This window comes from Lonchura striata, chromosome 1 (assembly GCF_050655825.1).
Source record: "Lonchura striata isolate lonStrDom1 chromosome 1, ASM5065582v1, whole genome shotgun sequence".
Classification (NCBI taxonomy): Eukaryota; Metazoa; Chordata; class Aves; order Passeriformes; family Estrildidae; genus Lonchura; species Lonchura striata.
In genome coordinates, this window is record NC_140703.1 from 69321607 (window position 1) to 69341493 (window position 19887).

Below are 19887 nucleotides of genomic sequence, written 5' to 3' on the forward strand. Positions count from 1 at the left end.
AATTTTTAAAATGCATGACATCTTGGTCAGGTTTTAGGGAAGTTTACCAAATAGGTTGAAATTTGTTAAGTATGTGTGCAAGAGGTTCTGAAAATTATACACCTCTTTGTACTTAATTGGGAAAAATGCTTGATTAAAGTCAGTGGTGGCAAGTTTGAAAAAACTTGCTCATTACCTTGCAGGGATAGACCCCTTTATGCAACTAGGAAATTACTGCTGAAATTAGTAACAGTCTTTATGGTGATCTAGAAACAATGGTATTAGTATTAGGCAGATAGTCCTTCTAAGTATCTATTAATATCAAAGCACATGATAAATTTAAATAAATATAAAACTTGCCAGCAATGTGACGTTTCCATTTCACTCCTTAAAGGACTACTGCTTGTCCTTGAATAAATGAAAAAAACCCTTACTTGTAAATGCCATTCTCAGAGCTCCACTATAGCAGTAAGTCACCTGGAATTCCCACTTTGGGCAAAACAGAACTGGGAATTGGCTCAGGAGCAGCTATGCATATACATGGACCTTCTGTCACTGCAGCCGCAGTGAGAAATTCTGTTTCTCCTGTTCCAGTGAAGAGCTGGCCCTTACACTGCAATTAAAGGAGGTAGCCAAGTCTTGTTTTTTCAAGTTTTAAAAACAAAGTTTATCTTAAAAGACATTTGCAGATTCACATGGTAAAGAAGTTTCCCAATTTTTACTTTAAATAATTCATTATTTCACTCGATTTTTTTTCTTTCTCATTATTAGTACTTATATACTTCAATGTTTATACATATACTTAAATGTCACAACATGCTATTTACCTTCTTTTAAATCCCTGATGATGAGGTAAAGCTGAGAGTCCATCCCTGCAGTACACAACTGCTTAGCTCAATCTAATGTGCTAACAAACCATCCACAAGGATATTTTTTTTTATTTACAGTGCCTAATGCCAGTTTTTAACACATTGCTTATAAAACTATTATGCTTGAATGTATGCTGAGCGACACTCAAATATTTCGTAATGCCCAAATACATGGTTTGATTCTTTGTTCAGCTGAGAACTGTCAAAAGTGCCCAGATGTGTCTGACACCCTCCCCTGGGAGATGCTACTACAGACTAGTTTTTGTTAATAGGTTAGACATTACCTCTGTATTGGAGAAGTCCATTAGGAAGTGACCTGCTACTGTATTACAAGTAATAATAAACCGAATAATAAGCTGAGAGGACTTTACTTTGTACATCTGTGTTCTTTCCACTGTGCTGCATTACCTCATTGGACTCAGGCTTTCAGAAGTGAGGTAATATAGATGATTAATCTGATGCCAAATGAACCAACTGTTGACCCATTTACCTTAGCAGCATGCACAAGGCACTTGCTGCTCTCCTCACCTGATAACATTTAACACTATGTTCTCCCAAGCACCGAGGCAAAGGAAGGTGCTGGAAGGATATGCTATAAAGCAAGGATGTAGGATGGAAATCAGGTCTCCTGCACTGCATTCTGTTCTTGGGAGGGGATTTCTCTGTCTCTCACCTCCCCCATCTCCCCAGCTGCTCTCTTCTTACTCCATCTCTACAAGGCTTTGTCTTCCCCACTTCAGGCTCCCTATTCCAGTTCTTGACTCCCATGCACTGTTTGCCCATCTAAACATAGCTCATCTCACCCTTCCAGCCCTCTTAACCCCATCCCATTCCTCCTCCCATCCCTATCCTTTCACCCACCCCTCTCCAGCATCCCCTTGGTTCCATCTCATACCAGGCACTTTCAATTTCCACTCCCACCATCTGGGAAGTATCAGCTCCTCTACTTCTGATTTCTTCCCCATGATTCCCCTGCCTCTTCTTTCATTCCCACAGCCTCTTTGCTGGGCTTTTATTGCAGATTCACTCCCCTGTGCCTTCATTTCCTCTGTGCAGTCACTGTACAGAAGCACTTGGATGTAAGGTCTCTGTCCCCCACACATTCCCAACAAGATAATTTTTAACATGTACAAACAACAGGGTTTATTTTGTATTTTCTCATTATTAGGAAAGGTAGAAACATTTCAGCACAAAATTCTAAAATTCACTTTCAGAGACATTAAGTTTAGAAGTTCTTTAGCCCAAATGACAGAGCTCAGAAAAAGAGGGGATTTACATTAAAAAAGCAGGCAGATACACACAATCATTAATTTTTGTTTATTTTGTTAATTGTTGATTTTTTAAAATAAAATTCCAATCTCTTTATAGTAACAACTTTTAGAAGCTCATTAAAACAAGAATTAAAATTATTTCAGCCATTTCAGTTTCTATGGAGGTCGGCAGGTCCCCATAACACTCACTTCGACCTGTCCTATCCCTTACTGCTAGAATACATGACAGACAAATGAGTAAAAACAACCAACATTTTTAACTTCACATTCCCTTTGAAAATATTCTCATCTTCCATGACATATTTGTCACCAAGATTCACCAAGGACACACTGAGACTTTGCTTAATTTACTACAAACCCTGATGATTTCTCTGTTTCAAAAAGTGATACATTCCAACTTCTGATTCCCAGAGAATCAGAAATGCTCTTGATCGAACACTCATCCCAGTAAAGAATACATACACTGTTCTGTCCCATTTTCCTGCCTATGAACAACAGATCAAAAATCAAAATAACCACCTAGCTTTGATTCAAGAGGCACACAGATAAAGGGTGGGGTGAGGCTATTTGTTTCAAACATCTGCCTTCATAGAAAAAGAAATACAGCTAAGTAATTTTCTCTTTATTTAAGACATCATTAGCAAGAAATATGCACGCTGAGGCAATCCAATGACATTTCCATATGAAAATTACTACTTAGTGTCAATTAAAAATCTCATTATATATTTTAACTGGCTGAGTCACGATTTATGTGTCACTTGGCTACAAAGAAGTGAAGGAAAAAAAGTTCTTCCAGTACTAAAATAGAAGACAGGGCTTCATTTCCAGATCTAACACAGGATATGTATTTCTCAGTTAATTTCTCTGTTTTGATTTGCCCAGAATAGCAATAAAGCAATCCCTCATATTCAGGTAATAATGCTGGAAGAATTTAAGTCTGTAAAGCTTCCATATGGGAAACACTGTATGAATATTATTATAATGGAGACCATTGCAACCAAGTTATTTGCAGTGGTTTCCCTGTGCTTTTCCTGAATTAATGAATGTCAATTTGCATCTGGTGAATGTAGTTTAAAATAGGCAACACAATGAGTTTTGTGTGCAATCCTCTCAGAGGTGTGACTGAAGCTGGCTTCACGGCTGAGGTATTTATGAAGGCTGTCAGAGCAAGGATTTCCCTGTGTCTAAGAAGGCAGGAGGCTTATGCCACCATTTTTCAACATCTGAGAGTCCCTCTTCACTGTCAAACAGCTTCAATTGCAAATTCATAGTAACTTAAGTATCCTTAAGAATTCTGCCTTGCTCTGAATTTTCTGAATTTGATTAACATGTCCAAAAAAAGGCAGGCAGGCAGACAGACTAAATTTTGCTTCCACAGGAAAGCTGTCTAAAACAATTCCAATTACAAGGGAATGACTACTTTCAGTACTTGGTATCTCAGTAATGCGCGAAGAATAAACCTCATTATGAAAACATACAACACTGCATTCCTGTGAGTATAAGCAGAAACCCACTCTGCAAACTTCTCAAGGTTTGACAAGAACTCTATCCAGGTAACCTTCTGACTAAAAAAACCAAATTACTCCATGTATTTAAAGGCTTTCATAAATAATAATCAGAAATGCAGTAAGAAAGATAATTCTGTATATTATATTCAATAAAACTTGTTCAAGGAAAACAGTATGAAAACAAACCAATTTAGAAATGGACATCCTTTGAAGTTTAATTTACTCCACATACTAGTTGAGAATCTTCAAAGTTACAGAGAGAGAGGACATAGCTTGAGATTAGGAAAAAATGTTAGCATAATGTCCACCCAATTATAGGAGAATGCCTTCAAACCGGTATCTTGTCAGACTTCCATGATGAGCCATGTAGTAGTTAAGAATTCAAAGGAATATAAATTAGTCTTCCAAATTCAAGCTTTTCAAAATAAAACTAAAACTATCTCCAACTTCATGATTATAAATAAAATCAAGATCTGATGCATTCTGTTGATCAGCCCTTGTCTTATACTAATCCATCTAATGTCTTCACATTTTGGCCATTTCTCACCCCCTCACTGACTAGTGAGAAACCACAGCAGTCTCTCAACTTGTCTGCATTAGCACTACATGTGATGACTGCAAATTTCTGAAATAGAAAGTGTTCAGGATTTTTTTTTTAATGCGTGAAACTTCTCTCCTAAGGCTCCGATCATCTAATTAAGCTTTTTATCAGCTATGTATTTCCCTAGAGAAACATGATACTGTCACCATAGTGATCCCACAGTATTTACAAAACAGCACTCAGATTTCTCTTCAAGCCAGTGTCCTGAAAAGAGTCCCAAAAACTTTCTTCTGAGACATGACAAGATGAATCTCTCAGACACCACTAATACCTGTTGTATCAGTGATCTTACGTTATGCATAAACATCAATATTTTGGGTATTTATATTTGCGATCTATCACAAAGATGACAAAGCAAATGGATTCAGTAACTAAGTGAACTACTGCTACTTGGCTGAGAGCAAACTAGGAAGTCAGTGTTTCTCAGATGTGTTTCATTCAGTGGCTTGTTTTAGCAAGCTCTGCTGTCTGCTGTGAAAAGAAAAACTCTGCCATCCCTTGGTTTTGAATGTGACTATAATTGGCAATATACAGAAGATCATAAATATGTAAGGAATTGCCAGGCTTCTCAATAGTTCCTGCAAAGAAGAGAGTCTGGGCTTCTGAACTCTATACTTGAACAAGTTCTACATTTCTCTCTTGGAGATGTGCCATGTCAAGGGGAACTCTGGAACCTGGCAGACAGAGGCCAGAGAGACCCTTTACTGAAGAAAGAGGCAGAAGTGTCACTCAGTACTTCAGTCCACTATCACTAAATTCCCTGCCTCATTCAGCCATGGGTCCACATTGCCCTTGTTCAGCCTTTTACCACTAAGGAAGCAAGAGTAACACTCCTTCTTGACTTTGATATTCCTTGCAAAGCCCACATCCAGCTATGTTTTGAATCTCCAAGCACTGTCCCTGCATGCCCAGGCAATGTCTATAAATTCTTTCTTTGCAGCCAAATCACGCTTCTCCCTCAGATATATCCCCTTTTTTTACAGTGGAGTTCAGCCAAGAGGTCCCTGATAAGCCAAACCAGTCACTTCATACTCCTGCTCCTCCTTAAGCATGTGGAGTCCATTCTTGTTCTTGGAAGATGCTGACCTCAAAGACCTGCCAGCTTTCCTAAGTTCCTTTGTCTTTTAGAGCTGTCTTTCATGAGATCCCCACTAATAATGTCTCAAAAATCTCAAAAACTGAAATCTACTCTCCTTAAGTCCAGGGTCTGCACATAGCCACCCTTTCCCCACTCTTCTCAGGATTTGGAGCTTCAGTCAGGTCTTCCATGTTAATGGGTAACAGACCCAGTTGCACTTCACCCATCTGGTCATTGTAATTCAAGAAGCGACTTGCAACGCTCTCAAGAAATCTTGACTGCTGGCAACCTACTATTCCACACTTGCAGCAGACATCAGGAAGTTCAAGTCTCTCACGTGAACCAACATCAACAATTAATGAACTTCCTCAAGTTTTTCAAAGTTGTTTCTACACTTCCTCACCCTGATCAATGCCCTGTAACATATTCCCACCATCACCCTGTAACACTTCAAGTCGTATGTTCTAATCCTGACCCACAAACTCTCTAGCACACTGTCATACATCCATCCCATAGAAGAGCTCCAAATCCATAAAAAGTTCCTTCACAAAGGCAGCAACTTCCACTCCTTATTTCCCTGCAGGTCCTCCCTCAAGAGCTTGTATCCATCCATCCATCCATCCATCCATCCATCCATCCATCCATCCATCCATCCACCACAGCATTCCACCAGTGTGAGCTGTTAACACCTGGTTTGCTGCTGCTGCGACACTGTAACTTGTGACTACATGCAGCACTTGACTTCCTCCTTAAGTGTTTTCTAGAATGCATCTATTTGGATACATACATTTAAGGTATGCATACAATATATAAAAGGCTGTCTCTCCATCCTGTTCTACAGTTTAATATGTTTCTCTTATTCCCTTTGCCTTACATCCTTTGCTTTCCACCTCTGTTCACTGCCACCTAACTGAACCATGGGTCATAATCCCCCTCCACTGCTACCCCTAGTTTCCAGCTCTCAGCAGGATGATGAGCCAGATAGCAGATGTTTTGTCCTGCTTTGTCATACTATGGAACACTTTTCTATTTGCATTCCTAAAAATGTAAACCATTAAATAACTTAAAATATCTTGCTAATAGAGCTACTGCCAAGTTTGAACATTATGTTCAGTATTCCTTTTAGCTAGTGCAATGGACAGAAGAAGAATATCTGAGGAGAAGCGATTTTCTTTCCATGGACAATTGATTATAATCTAGTTTAGATTACTGCAGTGACTGAAAAATTACCTACTTACAAATAACTCATCTACTTATCTCTGTGAAATTATTCTGCACTCCAAATTTATCATGGAAACAATGGCAACAACTTCACTGCTGATGCTGTGAAAAGAGAGGGATGCAAAAGCTAGACTTGTCTCCTTCTTGAAGAAGGAACTATTATTTAGAAGCAGGCATAGGTACAGGAGTCACCAGTAAAGTAAATATGATTTACCATACAGTTGCACCAGACTAACAGCAGAAATCAGCTAAAACTGCCTCCCACTCCTAATAGTGTACACTCATCCCCTTTCTCATGCTGACACCAGCATCTACACCATTTTAGAAAGTTTAGCTTTCAGGATATTAACTCTGTGGGCAATTAGGGTGGCAGAGAAGGAGTAGAAGCATGGCAACAGGAGTAAGAGGCTGGGATGAGACTGTCCCTGCCAGTCATAGCTATTAAAATGCCATATGTGCCATTCATGGTTTTAACACCCACAGGAATTCCGTCTCTAGAGCTACCAACTTATAGCAAGTGTCTGTAGTTTTCTGACTGTTTAGAAACTCAGGAATGAAAACAGAAAATAAAGTTGGACAAGCATGTGCCACTGTAATTCTGTAGGTGTGGAGCCTGCTTCCTACTGCCCCCAAGTCAATATACAGAAGAGTTAAACTTTTAATGCAATGACTGTATAAAAAGTAGAGAAAATAGAGAAGAATTGTTAAGTAGCAATTTAATATAACATACTAATATAACAACTTATATTCTCCAGTATTAAATTTTAAACACTATTGTACATTTTATACTCCTAAGGTATGCTGTTTATCACTTTCCTTATATCTATATATACTCTCTTTTTCATAATTATAGTTTTTATATTTATGTAGACATATAAAAGTAAAAGCTACCACAGCTTATTCAATGGTATGTTACATGAATAGAGGAAACATAAGAATTGTTAGTTTTTAACCTGATCCTTTTGAATAATAACTAGAAATACTAGAAAAAAACAAACTGCTGGCATTTTGATAACATCAAGGATATCGCAAATCACTCGCAGTGAATACATCTAGTGTAATAGTTTGGTTTATACCACATACAAATTAATTACAACCTTAATGGACTATCTACCAGTAACTAACAAAGCCTAGTTTCCAGATCATCTTATATTTTGGTGTTTTGAAGTTTTACCACAAAAAATTTATATTGCAGTGAAAGCATTTGTAGATTTTTACTGCTGTAATTTGAACTTTTTAATGACAAGGAAACTCATGCTACAAACTAACTGAATCTTGCAATAAAGCGTTTATGATTTTCTCATCCTTTTTTTTCCCCTCCAAGTATGGTATAAATGCTTCTGAAATGTCCTCAATAGAGTAGCAAACATCAAAATAAACAAAAAAATCTTTTTTTTAAAGAGTTCTCATGTTTCTGAAGGAATAAAGCTTTCACTTTCCCTTCTTTCTGAGAACCAGGTTAAAATGCAAGTTCTAAATGGGTACCACCACAGAACACAAACAGCCTAAACATTGTATTTTACTACCTTTCCCTTTGGATCAGACTAAACACAAAGAAAGTTCCTGGGAGATAACAGTCACCATTATCAAGCAAGACACTTTACTGTAGATAATCACAGACTACACAGAACTGAGGAATACACTGTGCACCCTCCCTTCAGGCTCAATGGACAGAGCAATCAATCCCCTTCAGGTAGCACAACAGCTTGAATTAATGGCATCCCTTGTGCCAGGCAGGCTCAGATGCCAAGACAGGAGCAGATGCCCAGGGCTCCCCAGAGGCAGCGGCTGTGCAAGGGCCAGCTCTTGGCAGGTGTACCAGGGTGACACCTCGGGAGCCAGCAGGACACACGGGTCCCAGTTCCTCCCTCTGCTCACCACAGCCACTGGCCCTGTCTCTTCCCCAGCTGCTTCAGGCAAGAACTGATCCCCTCCGTGCAGGGTGAGCTTGCAGCACATCAGCTTCTGGAATCAGGTTATTTGGGCCTGCAAGAGTATGGATGCCAGACCAAGAGAGGGGGGAGGAAGACTAGGTTCTCCTTGGGCAGCAAATGTGTTTGTCTAAGTGGGCAGTGGGAAACAGGAAGGAGCCTCTTCCCTTTATTGGTATCTTGCTACAAATCTCTACATCTGATAGCACGGTGTGCTCAGAGTATTCAGCCTTAAACAGGTCTGTGTTTGACTGCAGAAAAGGGAACCCTACAAAACAATCGTTATCATTCTTATGCACAATAAAATCTTACTAGAAGATCAAACAAATGCATGACAGACTTGGATATAACAGAGGCTTTCAGCTAAGGAAGTGTGTGTGGTCTTCCCTTTTCTCTTGCTGATCGACACAGAACTTCATGAACATTCTCTGTGAAAAGGCTGAGTTTTATTGCCTTGTGTATTACATTCATTTAATGAAATTAATGTCTTCACTAATTTCTTTTCCTGATATGGTAGAAACATATCTCCAAGAGAAGGACAGGACACGGCTGACCACATGGCAGCTAGCAACACTCCAGGCTTCAGGTCACCCACTGGAAGTCTCTGATGCCTGATGCTCTTTTGACCACAGAACTCGGTTTGATGCTAGCCCAGTGTTCAGCTTGGTACATGCCCAGCAAGCTGTGGAGGAGCCAGAGATCCTGCTGGGAGTGCTGCGGGATGTGAGCTGATGTGGGTGACCGTGTGGCCCCTGGCCTGGGCTGTCCCTGATGTTACCATCACTTGTAAACAAGAAGCAGCTTTTGACAGCTGCCACAGGGACTGGGCACACAGGGGCACAGAGAAAGAGAACACGGGGCAGTAGGAGGACTGAGAGGCGAGCTCTGTACAGCACAAAGGGTAAGAGGATGATGTGATGTGAGGTTTTTTATGTGGATGTTGGCTGCTGTGGAAGAAAGCAAAGAAGTATGGCCATGGGAAAGAGACCTGAAGTCCCAACACTAGAAAAGTCCTTCTGCTGAGTCTGCATTAAACACAAGTCTGCAGAAAACCCCCCTTCTGTTCAAACCAAGATAAACAAGCATTGCAATCCTTAAAATCAAGCAGATAACTGTTCTATGAGAAGTGCCAAATATAATATTCCCTATGCAGAATACATTATTTAATTTCATTACACAGAAGGAAACCTTAAAACCTATCTCTAGTAACTGTAAGACAAAGAAATGCAGCTTCTACAAGCCCACACAGGAGCTGACTTGTGAGAGCATGAGTGAGCTATCTACCTGTGCCATTTAGATTCTTCTACAGAATCGTTTCCTCCAATAAACTTAATTGCTGATCAGATCTAGGAACTGCAAAAGGCAGAATTTATTACAGACTTTTCTGCAGTTTATAGTGGTGGTACTCTAGGTTCTTGTAGCTAGATTTCAAAATTCCTGTTCAGATTTTTTTTTAAAACTATGAATTTGAAAAAGGCATTTGGAAATTAAATTCAGCATAAATCTATCTTATTCATTCAAAAAAGTAAATAAAAATCTAAGGAAAGATCTGGTTTCAAATACTTAACATTTGTATTTAGTATTATGCCTTGAATAAATTACAAATGTTCATTTACAAAAATGCACTTTGCAATATTTCTACAACAAATCTGAGAAAAAGATTTTTAATTGTCCTAGTTTTGTTAAGCCCTATTTTATTCTTCTCAGGTTATTGACTTGAGTGGGTCAAGTAAGTACCACTCATCTTGTGCAGGTATAGTCATTTTAGCAGTACTTTCAAAAAGAAGTAATGCAAATGATTAATGCAGTTGTTGACTAATGCAGCACTGATGAAAAACCCCCAAATATTTAAGAAAATATAAGAACACATGAGATGGGTAAAAAGGCCCCTTAGACTAGTCTTATTTTCTAGCCAGAGAATCCCAGTTCTGATTCTATCTCCAACACAATACAGATATTTTCTAGATAGCATGACATGCACAATATCTTATGGACACATGCAGAGCAAAAGTACGTCTTGGGAACTGCACAAAGTAATATTCTGAGATCTCTCAGTTTGATAGGATGATTTGAAGGCCAGACTGTGACTTGGCTGTTTTATCCCCCAGGAAGAAGGGCGCAGGCTCTCTGAGAACACATCACAGACTGTATCAGACTGTGTCACCCTGCCTGTTAAAGCGAACTGACCCCATGGTCCATGAACTACCTGCCTCCTTAGCTGCATGATGAACATACAAATGTAAGCAGCATGCTAGGTGAACACCTCAGAGAGTGCTGTGTGACACTGAACTGAAATCCTGCCTGGCATGTCAAGAATGATAGTTTGTTGAACTCCTTAGATAGCAAAATCAGGGGGAAATGTCATTCCAAGTAGAATAACTGAGTATATTTCGTGGTATGGGCAACAGACATGGATGGCAATCTGCTAGAAAATGTTAATGTTCTGTGTAAACCAAAACACAAATCAATGGGAAGACCAGTTTTGGTGGGACTAAAAAGCCTGAGAATGATAAATGCTGTTTAAACTGATGTTTTGTAGTGCCAGTTTGCAGAAACATACATGTACAGCACCTCTACACTGTTAACACGGTAGCAAAATATACACTGTAGGAATCAAAGTTATTTTTCTTTTACAGCTGTATGTTAGACCTCTTGCTGCTATGTAAATGCCCCACATAATTTATGGTTTACTTCTAGTCTTGAGTGTACAGACGCAGCACCTATCCTCTGAAAAACATGCTCCCATGCATGCATGTGCAGGCTTCCCAGCAGTTTCTCAAGCAAGGGAAGTGTTTTCCTCTGCTCCACCCATCACATAGCAGAGCTGAAAAAAACCCCAGTTTTTTTTTTTAACTCCCTACTGTCTTCATATCAAATAGTTTGTTTTTCAGCTAGAAAGGATACATTCGGATTTATGAATATACCCTTCCAATATGAAAGAAAAAAAAAAAAACAAGAAAAACAACTGGCAACAAGTTTAAGGCAACCTGGATTAATTTACTTTAATTCCTCTTACTGTTTCTTCAGATACAGTAGAAGGGGTGTCTATTCACTAAGAAAATGTCAGAAATATAAATTATTCATATACTGTTTCCATTTCCCTAAAGTAAAACTTAAAGACTTCTAGTTTCAGACTAGAAATACCTTCCTATATTGAAATACTTTCAATATACTTCAAGATAAAGGAAAAAGAAATAAACAACACTTTATATTTAATTCTATAATGTAGTTGGGTTTACATTCTTAAGTGCTGGTTTTACTTCAAAGGCTATTACAAAATTAATTCCAGAACTGATTTGATTTCTGTACCATAAACTGACTTGTTTTTCTTCTGTCATAAGCTGTGACATAAAATATGTGCTGTCACAATACACACTTAGGTTCTCAGTATTAGATTAATATTAGTCCAAGAAGGTAACTGAATCATAAAATTCTCTCCTAGTCCTTGTGGGATCACTTATTTGAATGAATATGCACTAAATATTTTTGTAGGAGGGCAGATAAGCAATGCTGTTTAGGTAATACTATTATTCCCTGGTGGCTTCACACTTGTGGTAGAATAACAGATTCAAACAAGCACTACAGTGTTACTGAGGTTACAGATGACCTGGAAAAATACCGTTTCTATGGATATAATTTAATGAATACAAGTCTTGCATGTCACACATCTAATATAGTGTTTTGTTTATTTCTTTGCAGGTATAAGGTACTCTTCTTGTATTGAGCAGATCTTGCAATTCTTTTATACCACTGAATTTTTAAATACTAGTCTTTTATGCAGACATTATGAAATTATAGATAGTAGAATGATCAGAACCTTATTTCACATGTAGCCAAGCTAGATTTTTCCAGAGACATTGTGATCTATCTTTTAAAACAGTTAAATATGGAGATTTAGCACTGTTAATAAAAGCTTCTATAAAGAAGGAATATACTGTTCATGTACTTTACTTAAAAAGCAAATTTCTGCCAGTGTTATCTCATCACCTTACCTAATATGAATATATTTGCAAGCACTAAATTTTATTCAGACATCTTCATATTACGTAATATTGCTAAAACATCTATAGAGTAATTGATTAAGAAAGCAATGGAAATCAGAAACAACACTACTGAAAAGACTAAGGCAGACTAAAATGCTATTTGTTTACATTCTGCAAAACCCAGCCTGGATCAGATAAACAGATGGATTCTTTCTGGCATAAAATAATATTGCATAAGATTCTGAAATTAAGCACAGAGGGTGGGATGTGCAGCTAGCAATTGATGTTTTGCTTCCCATCACATCAAAATTACTTTCAGACCTGAAGTAGAATAATGATATTTTGTCCTCAGTGCACAATTAATAAAAACCAACTTCTGAGCAATGCCACACCCTTACGATTAAACATAATTTAAAAAAAAAAAATTTAGATAAAGTCTGAACAAATCAAACAAACATGCAGACAGGAAATGCTGTTTGGAATGCACTCCCTGCAATGTACTGTTAGACCCAGAAAGCAGCCTAACTTCAGAATTTAATCAAGCAAAATCTACTATAATCTCATTACAGCCCTTGCAGTTAATGAAACCTACTTAAATCTCTGACAATTTGATTTTTAGAGCTGACAAAAGCAAAAATTACTTGGTTTATACAGCACAAACATACAGAAATGTAAGATTCTATCCTTTAGGTCATCCTAGCTATTTATCAAGCAATGCATAATATGAAAAATTACTCTTCTGCTACTCACTATTGCTCCAGGATTTCAGTAAATATTTGATACTGATTTCAAAGAAGCCTGAATCCTGCTGGCTAGCCATGTCTGCTGCATACAAAGAGGCTTCTATAATTCTGAGCAGCTGAAGTGGCAGGTACTATGTATGTAGATGTGACTGTCACCAGTCAGTGATGTAAACGAGGGGTCAGAGGAGGAAATGAAGTCTCCGCAGATCCACTTCTTCCGTTCATGGTAGGTAAGCTCATTAAAAAAAAAAAAAAAAATTAAAAAAGCTCAACAGCAACACACCATGAGATTTTTGTCCTTTGCTCTTCCTTCGGGCCTCGTTCTTAATTCTATCTGAAGAGTATTTTATTCCCTCTGCCCCTCAGCACTCAGTATTTTCATTTATTCCGTTCCACCAGCGGGCAAATGTGTTGCGGTCGGCTGAGGCGCAGGCAGCAGCACAGCACTTGTTCCATGGGCACGGTCAGAGCACCTTCCCCACGGGTGTCGGAGCCGTGCCCCTGCCAGCGCGCAGCCCGCCCGCCGGGAGCTGTTTTCCCATCAGGAGTGCCAGCCCGAGCGATGCACCTCCTCTCGCCCGCCGAAACCGTCTCTTCTGCAGCTGCGGAATCTCACACGTACTGCTTAGCTTTAGGGGGAAATGCACCCTCTAATGAACATCCTCTGCCTGCTCTGGTCAGCTGCTCTCCTTCCGCCTGCTTCCAAGAAGAGCCCGCTGAACTATTCACAACTGCATCATGCTGCAGTGAAGCAGAGCTGCACCCATAGATCTGATTGCAGTGACGTTGGGAGGGGAAAAAACACTCTCCCTCAGCCCAGTTGCACAAGAGAAGCACTTCCAGAGCACTAAACCACGGCATGCAGTCTGCCTGCTTCTGCTTTTCTTTCACTGCTACAGAAAAACGTGTTGTCATTTTTTTGTTGACACTTTTTCCACTCCCCCCCCCCCCGCCCCCCAACAAAGATGAAAGACATCAAGCTGAATTCATAACGCCAAACACGCCAGACAGCTCAGTGCTTTGTAGTCACCTCTGGAAGAGCCACAGAAAGCTCAGTTTTATATCATTTTTATCTTGAATAATGGTTTCTAAATAGGAACCGAATACACATAAGAAAAATTAGGCAGAAGCAATTCACTGCTTGTTAATCTCTGTATTTTCTACAAAATACTTAATTGGTAGGTACAATTTCCATATTCCTAAGGTTTCATTTCATATAATTACACTACATCACTATGCATATTTTAATGGTAATGAAGAAAAGTAAGAATCAGTTTCTAAAATACTTTTTGTTTCACATGTTCTTGGTATCATCCTTCCAGATATTATTTCCTGGGAATAACAGATTTTTTTTTTCTCACTTAGTCAAATAAATTTCCTGCAGCATTTCATAATTATAGTATCTGAGACAAAACAGAGCTTGTCTGCTGCTGATTCTTCTAAGAACTTTGTCAGCAATTATATTTCCACATTACTTTTACTTTCAGTAAGTGGAATATTTCATGTTTGGATTGGAAACAGAGGAACACAAGGGTCACTGAGACCAAGCTCTTGTGGTTCTCACTGAAAATATGCTAAATGTCTTCTGCAAACATATCTCATCTAGAGATAAGGTTTTGTGTCCTCACTAATGACAGGCTGTTGTTTAAACTCACTTTGTAAACCTTCTTTCAGCTCCTAAATGAACTTCACTCAAAACCTGTTTACACCCTTTCATGGACATGAACAACCAGAAACGTTCAGAGTATCTCAGGTTTGATCTCATCAGCCATGTCAATGAAAGCTGATCAGCTCTTCCTCTCTATGCTGTTAATTATAATCCCATTGCTGTCACTCTGCATCCCAAATTTATATTGAGACCCTGCTGTCCCATTTGTACCTCCTTCCCTACCCCTCCACTGACAAAGCCTCCTCTTAGTGCCATCCTGTTTTAGCCAGCACAATCCAGCATTTTACAACCAAAGTTAAATTTAACACCAAATAAGGGAAGTTCCACGATCTAGGAATGATGACCTTCCACTATCCCACTAATTGATTTTTCATCAGACACAATGCCAAGTAGCTTTGGAAGTCCTTATTCACCCTCACAAATACTGCATTAATTCCTGTGTTCAAGGATTTAAGTAATAATTTCCCCTGTGGTCCTACATCACATGCTTTTCTGGAGACGACAGATAAATTAATTTTATTGCAACTCTCTTGCTGAAAATAAAAACAGGAGGTTAATTTACAAGTAGTTATATTTCCTAAATCCATATTATATCTTATCCAATTTTAAATTGAATACACACCTTTAAATATAACCAAATTTTTTTTTTCAGTCTTGAGTATCAAGCAGCCTCTCTGTTGATGCAGCTAGTTTCCCCCCCAACAAATCTGTGGTTTATATTTACAGGGCAGAATCTCTCTTGTGATATGTTCACCAAAAATGTTATTACCCAAGCTGCAATGTCATATGCCTACTCTTCCTTGAGTGAATGAATGGGAAGTTAACTGTTTTGTAATGCGAATTTGAAGATCTTTGAGGTTTTTTTAACACCTCACAATTTTTTGTTCTGTTTTGTTACTCCTCCTATCTCTGTTCTAAAAGGCAAAATGAAAACTAAAGGCAAAAGAATTCATGTAGTTAGTGGTCAAATCTTATTCTTACTCCATCCCTCAACCTCACTGGATACTGGACTCTTTAAAATCAATCTTCTTGTTTCAAAGTTGCAAAGGAGGAAGAATGTTTAACCATTTGCTTTTTATTCCTTCACATAGTATTACTCAGCTCATGTCTTGTACTGCTGCTGTCAGGAGAATACCAGCTGACATGGGTGAGCTGTTGGCTCCATGGGATGCTCCTGAGGGTCCCATGCATCCCTCACAAGCAGAATGAAAAGTTCAAAGTTTTGTTGGTTGGTTGGTTTTGGTGCTTTCAAGTAAAAGAAATTTCAGACATCCCACACAGTCAGTTTTCTTAACTGTCACTATTTATTCACTATTTATTTCTCAAGTCTGTGTTTTCAGATCTGCAGATCTATCCTTGCTTATTTTTAGTCAGCTTGTATGAACAGGATCCAGTAGCATTCCTGCCACTTGGTCTTCATTAGTTATCAAGTCTAACCAGTCTAACAATCTTTTCTTCACATTGTGATCATTTGGTGAAGAAATAAATGGGCTGTTGCATCCAAGGACACCTGGATTCGACTACCATAGGAAGAGTTTGTGTCTGGCATGTTGAAGTATCACCTAATGCTTAGTGGCACTTCCTTGTGGAGTAACATTAAAAAGGCTACAGCTGCAATCAGCTGTTTGTCTAGGAGTGGCAGATTCCCAGCACCTTTTCTACTGACTTTCTCCAAAGTGATATGGAGCCAAAATAACCCAATTTCATGTATAGTAGGCATTTTTTAAGCATTGCATCACAACATAATTGCAGAATTGCACTGCCCTCACCATTTAGTAGTCTTCCTGAAGAACACGTCTGCCTATTGTCTGCTTCCACTGGCAGTATGATGCTGTACTAAAATACTGAAAATCTCAATGGATATATTAAGACAAAACATACTAAGGAAAAATGCCACCGCTCTCAGATTCTATATTTTTGGCATCATATGAATGAGTTCATACAGAATGGTATTTGTTAAGATTTACTTGAGGTTTGATACTCCTCCATTATTGGTTCTGCTTTCAAAAGTATCACCCTTAACATAAATGACTCAGAACATAACTTTTAACATCTTCATTAAAATTAGAAGTATAATCAATTAAAATCTTACTAATTTATATCATTAGTCATAACAGATTTTTTAAAAATTGAAATGCTAAATTAAATTTAAATATTTGCCAGTCTAAATTTGCAAGTAAGACATCTTCCATATATATAATGACTTTACTCATATTTTGGAAACATTCCTAAAGAAGGAATAACGCACTGAAATGGCAGAAACACCAGCACTCTAATTAAGTGTTATGAACTTATTTTTGGTAGGCTCACAAGGCTAAGAAATTTTGAAGTTACATAGCTTCCACTTTCATTTTTGTTGATTTTGTGATATTTACAATTTAATTACATATTCCAGGCTGTGAAAGATAACAGGCATAAGTATATGAAATCTGTCAGTGAAAGTAAATTGTCTGATGAGGGCTGTTACAGACTTCACACATTTACAGGTACACAGGGCTCCTTCTTTATGACATTACTATATGGGAATTGACAGTAACAGTTGCTTTTTTTTCACCACACCGAACCACAGATTCAAAATGTAAGGCTTTTCATGTGCCTGCCATGATGATTACCATAAGCAATGTTTAAACTATAAATATTTGTGTGTAACTCACACTCCACATTTGTGACACACTGAGCACCTTCTGTTCTCCCACTGTTTTCTGAGCTCAGAGGAAGCAAATATCCAGGAACCTTTGTTACCTGGTTAATACTCTTCTCAGTCTGAACAAAGTCTGTAGCTGTGGAATTTCCATGCCCCAGCTTTGGGGAAAAAGAAGCTGGGAGACACTGTTCATCAGCATGGTCAGAAGTGTCCTTGTGAGCAGAATGCTGCATGAACAGCTATTGTCACTGCAAAACATCTGAAAAATAGACTTCCAAAGCTTTCACTCAGTAAAGGAACAAGAATAACAAAACCACATACTGCTGGAGGTATTCACAATATCTATCTTGAGGCATCCAGCTCAGATGCCTACACTAGGAGGTGAGTGCCTTCAGCATGACACAATAGTTCCAGAGAGTTCCAGTAAAGAACATAATTATTTGTTCAAAGCAGCCTGTTTCTCCTCACTGTATACACATGATACTTACAGTAACTACTTCTGTAAACTAGATTTTTAGATTCTTAATATTTAGTAGCATAGGTACTGATTTTGTTTACAGTTTTAGTGACTACTGTTTATTACGGTCATTCAGGCAGTTTAGTCCTCTGTGCTTTCAGCAATGCTTGCAGGAATCCTTAAAAAAGCACATGGAGATTTGAATATAGTACAGTCTTGCACAATGTTCTAGGGCTCATTTTAGCTTGGTATGAAAGGGCCTATGTGGATTTTGCAATCTTAACTCTTCAGAATCTGAGGCTAAATGTGAAGAGCAGCCGAAAGCCTCCTAGGAATGACAACAGTAACAAAGCAAATGTAGACTCAAATTTCATCTTCCAAGCAGTGTTGTGGACACATCTCAAGGTCTAAAGTAGTTCTGCTGAACAACTGAAGGCTTTAATGTGCTTTATCATTATTATGATTATTAATTGCTATGGCTTCATATAGCTTTTCCTCCTTATTTTGAGTCAAATATCAAGCCCTTCTAGCCAAATAATACCATATATTGAATTAGATCTGTGTCTCTGACTCCCATGGAATCAGACTAGATTCACACTGTACAGTCTGTATAAATGTTAGGCTGTCTGGAGTTCTTCACCTCAGGAATAAGTAAGGGCTGCTTATTAGCATCTTCATGGTTTTGATACAGTCTAGTCCTCTTGGACAAAATAAAGCAACCCTACAAAGAGTAATTCCCAGACTCATTTGATTCCAGCGCAGAACACACCTAACAGAGAAAAACAAAAAGGATATTGTCATGTCCTGGGATAGGCTGCATTGCTTTCATGATTTCACATTCCCTCCTCTAGGAACCTCTTTCTGCCCTGCTCTTGAAAGACTGTGCCAGCTTTCAGATGGATGCTGGTCATAGCTCAAAGGTATTCCAGAGCCTAAATATAGGTGTCTAGCACAATTATAGATACCCTAAGGTATGGGAACTATTCACAGCGACTGGCAGATATGACATAACACGTACATTAGATCCACAGCTTTACTAATGTCCTCTGCTGAATCACAGATCAAAATTGTAGTATCTAAACCAACCAAATTTTATGTACTATGATGTCCCATGTATTAACAAGGTAAAACAAGCATCTTGCTATGATCCCAATTAAAAGTACAGAGTGACAGAAAGTGACTCCACAAAATAAGATTTCATCAAGGAAATCTCATTTAATACAATAATCTCTAAATAAAGTAATAGAAATCCTTCTTAGTTTATGTCTCATTCGTTTTCCTGCACCATTTTGTTTTGCCTCCTTTTTATAAGTGACTGTTCAGCTATTGCCACCTAGTGATGGGAAGCAAAACAGGCAGAACAAGAGGACGGTAAATAACGCGTAGGGAATGCATGTTTACATCATAAACTGCATCAAAATGGAAGACATTGGAATGGAAGCAGCATTGAAATGAAGCACATGCTTGTATTTCTGAAGCAAGGGCATCAGGCAACTTGGGTACAGTTATATAAAATTTAAATAGAAACCTATTGAATGGTATTTAATAGAATAAAATAACATATTTTCATAGATACATTATAGATTCACACATCACCCAGCTCTCATCCTCAGCTTGTTTAGTGAATTCATTAGAGTAATTAAATAGGTTGTAAAGAGTTTGTGACTAATCTATAAATAACAAATGATAACTAGGTATTTTGCAGAGGATTAATTGTTTAATGTTGGAATTATGACTTCAAGATTCAAAGTACTATTATTTGTCCCTTGAATTTTCTTTGGAGCTGTCAAACTGACATGTCCTCTTAGGACTCTGTCATTCACCTCTGAATTTCTCCCTAGCTGAACAGTGACTGGAAGCAATGGCCAGCCAGGAACAAATTTTGTTTGCCCAGACTTACCATACATATGTTACAAATATACCATCCTGAAAG

At 38.3% G+C, this 19887-nt stretch overlaps 1 protein-coding gene across 15 annotated transcripts in view; it reads right to left on the reverse strand.

The window, feature by feature from the left end:
- The window catches only part of FRY (FRY microtubule binding protein), a 221956-nt gene that overhangs the window by 144295 nt on the left and 57774 nt on the right, over positions 1-19887 (reverse strand). For 3 of the 15 annotated variants that reach the window (XM_021541955.4, XM_077781441.2, XM_077781440.2), the window contains exon 1: positions 13192-14128. The exons of 11 other annotated variants lie outside the window; for them this stretch is intronic. In XM_021541955.4, the coding sequence (XP_021397630.2) occupies positions 13192-13261 (70 nt within the window). In that variant the 5' untranslated portion in view covers positions 13262-14128. Of the gene's footprint in view, positions 1-13191; positions 14129-19887 lie in introns of those variants that run through there. One more of the 15 variants, XM_077781444.2, reaches the window with a different exon arrangement.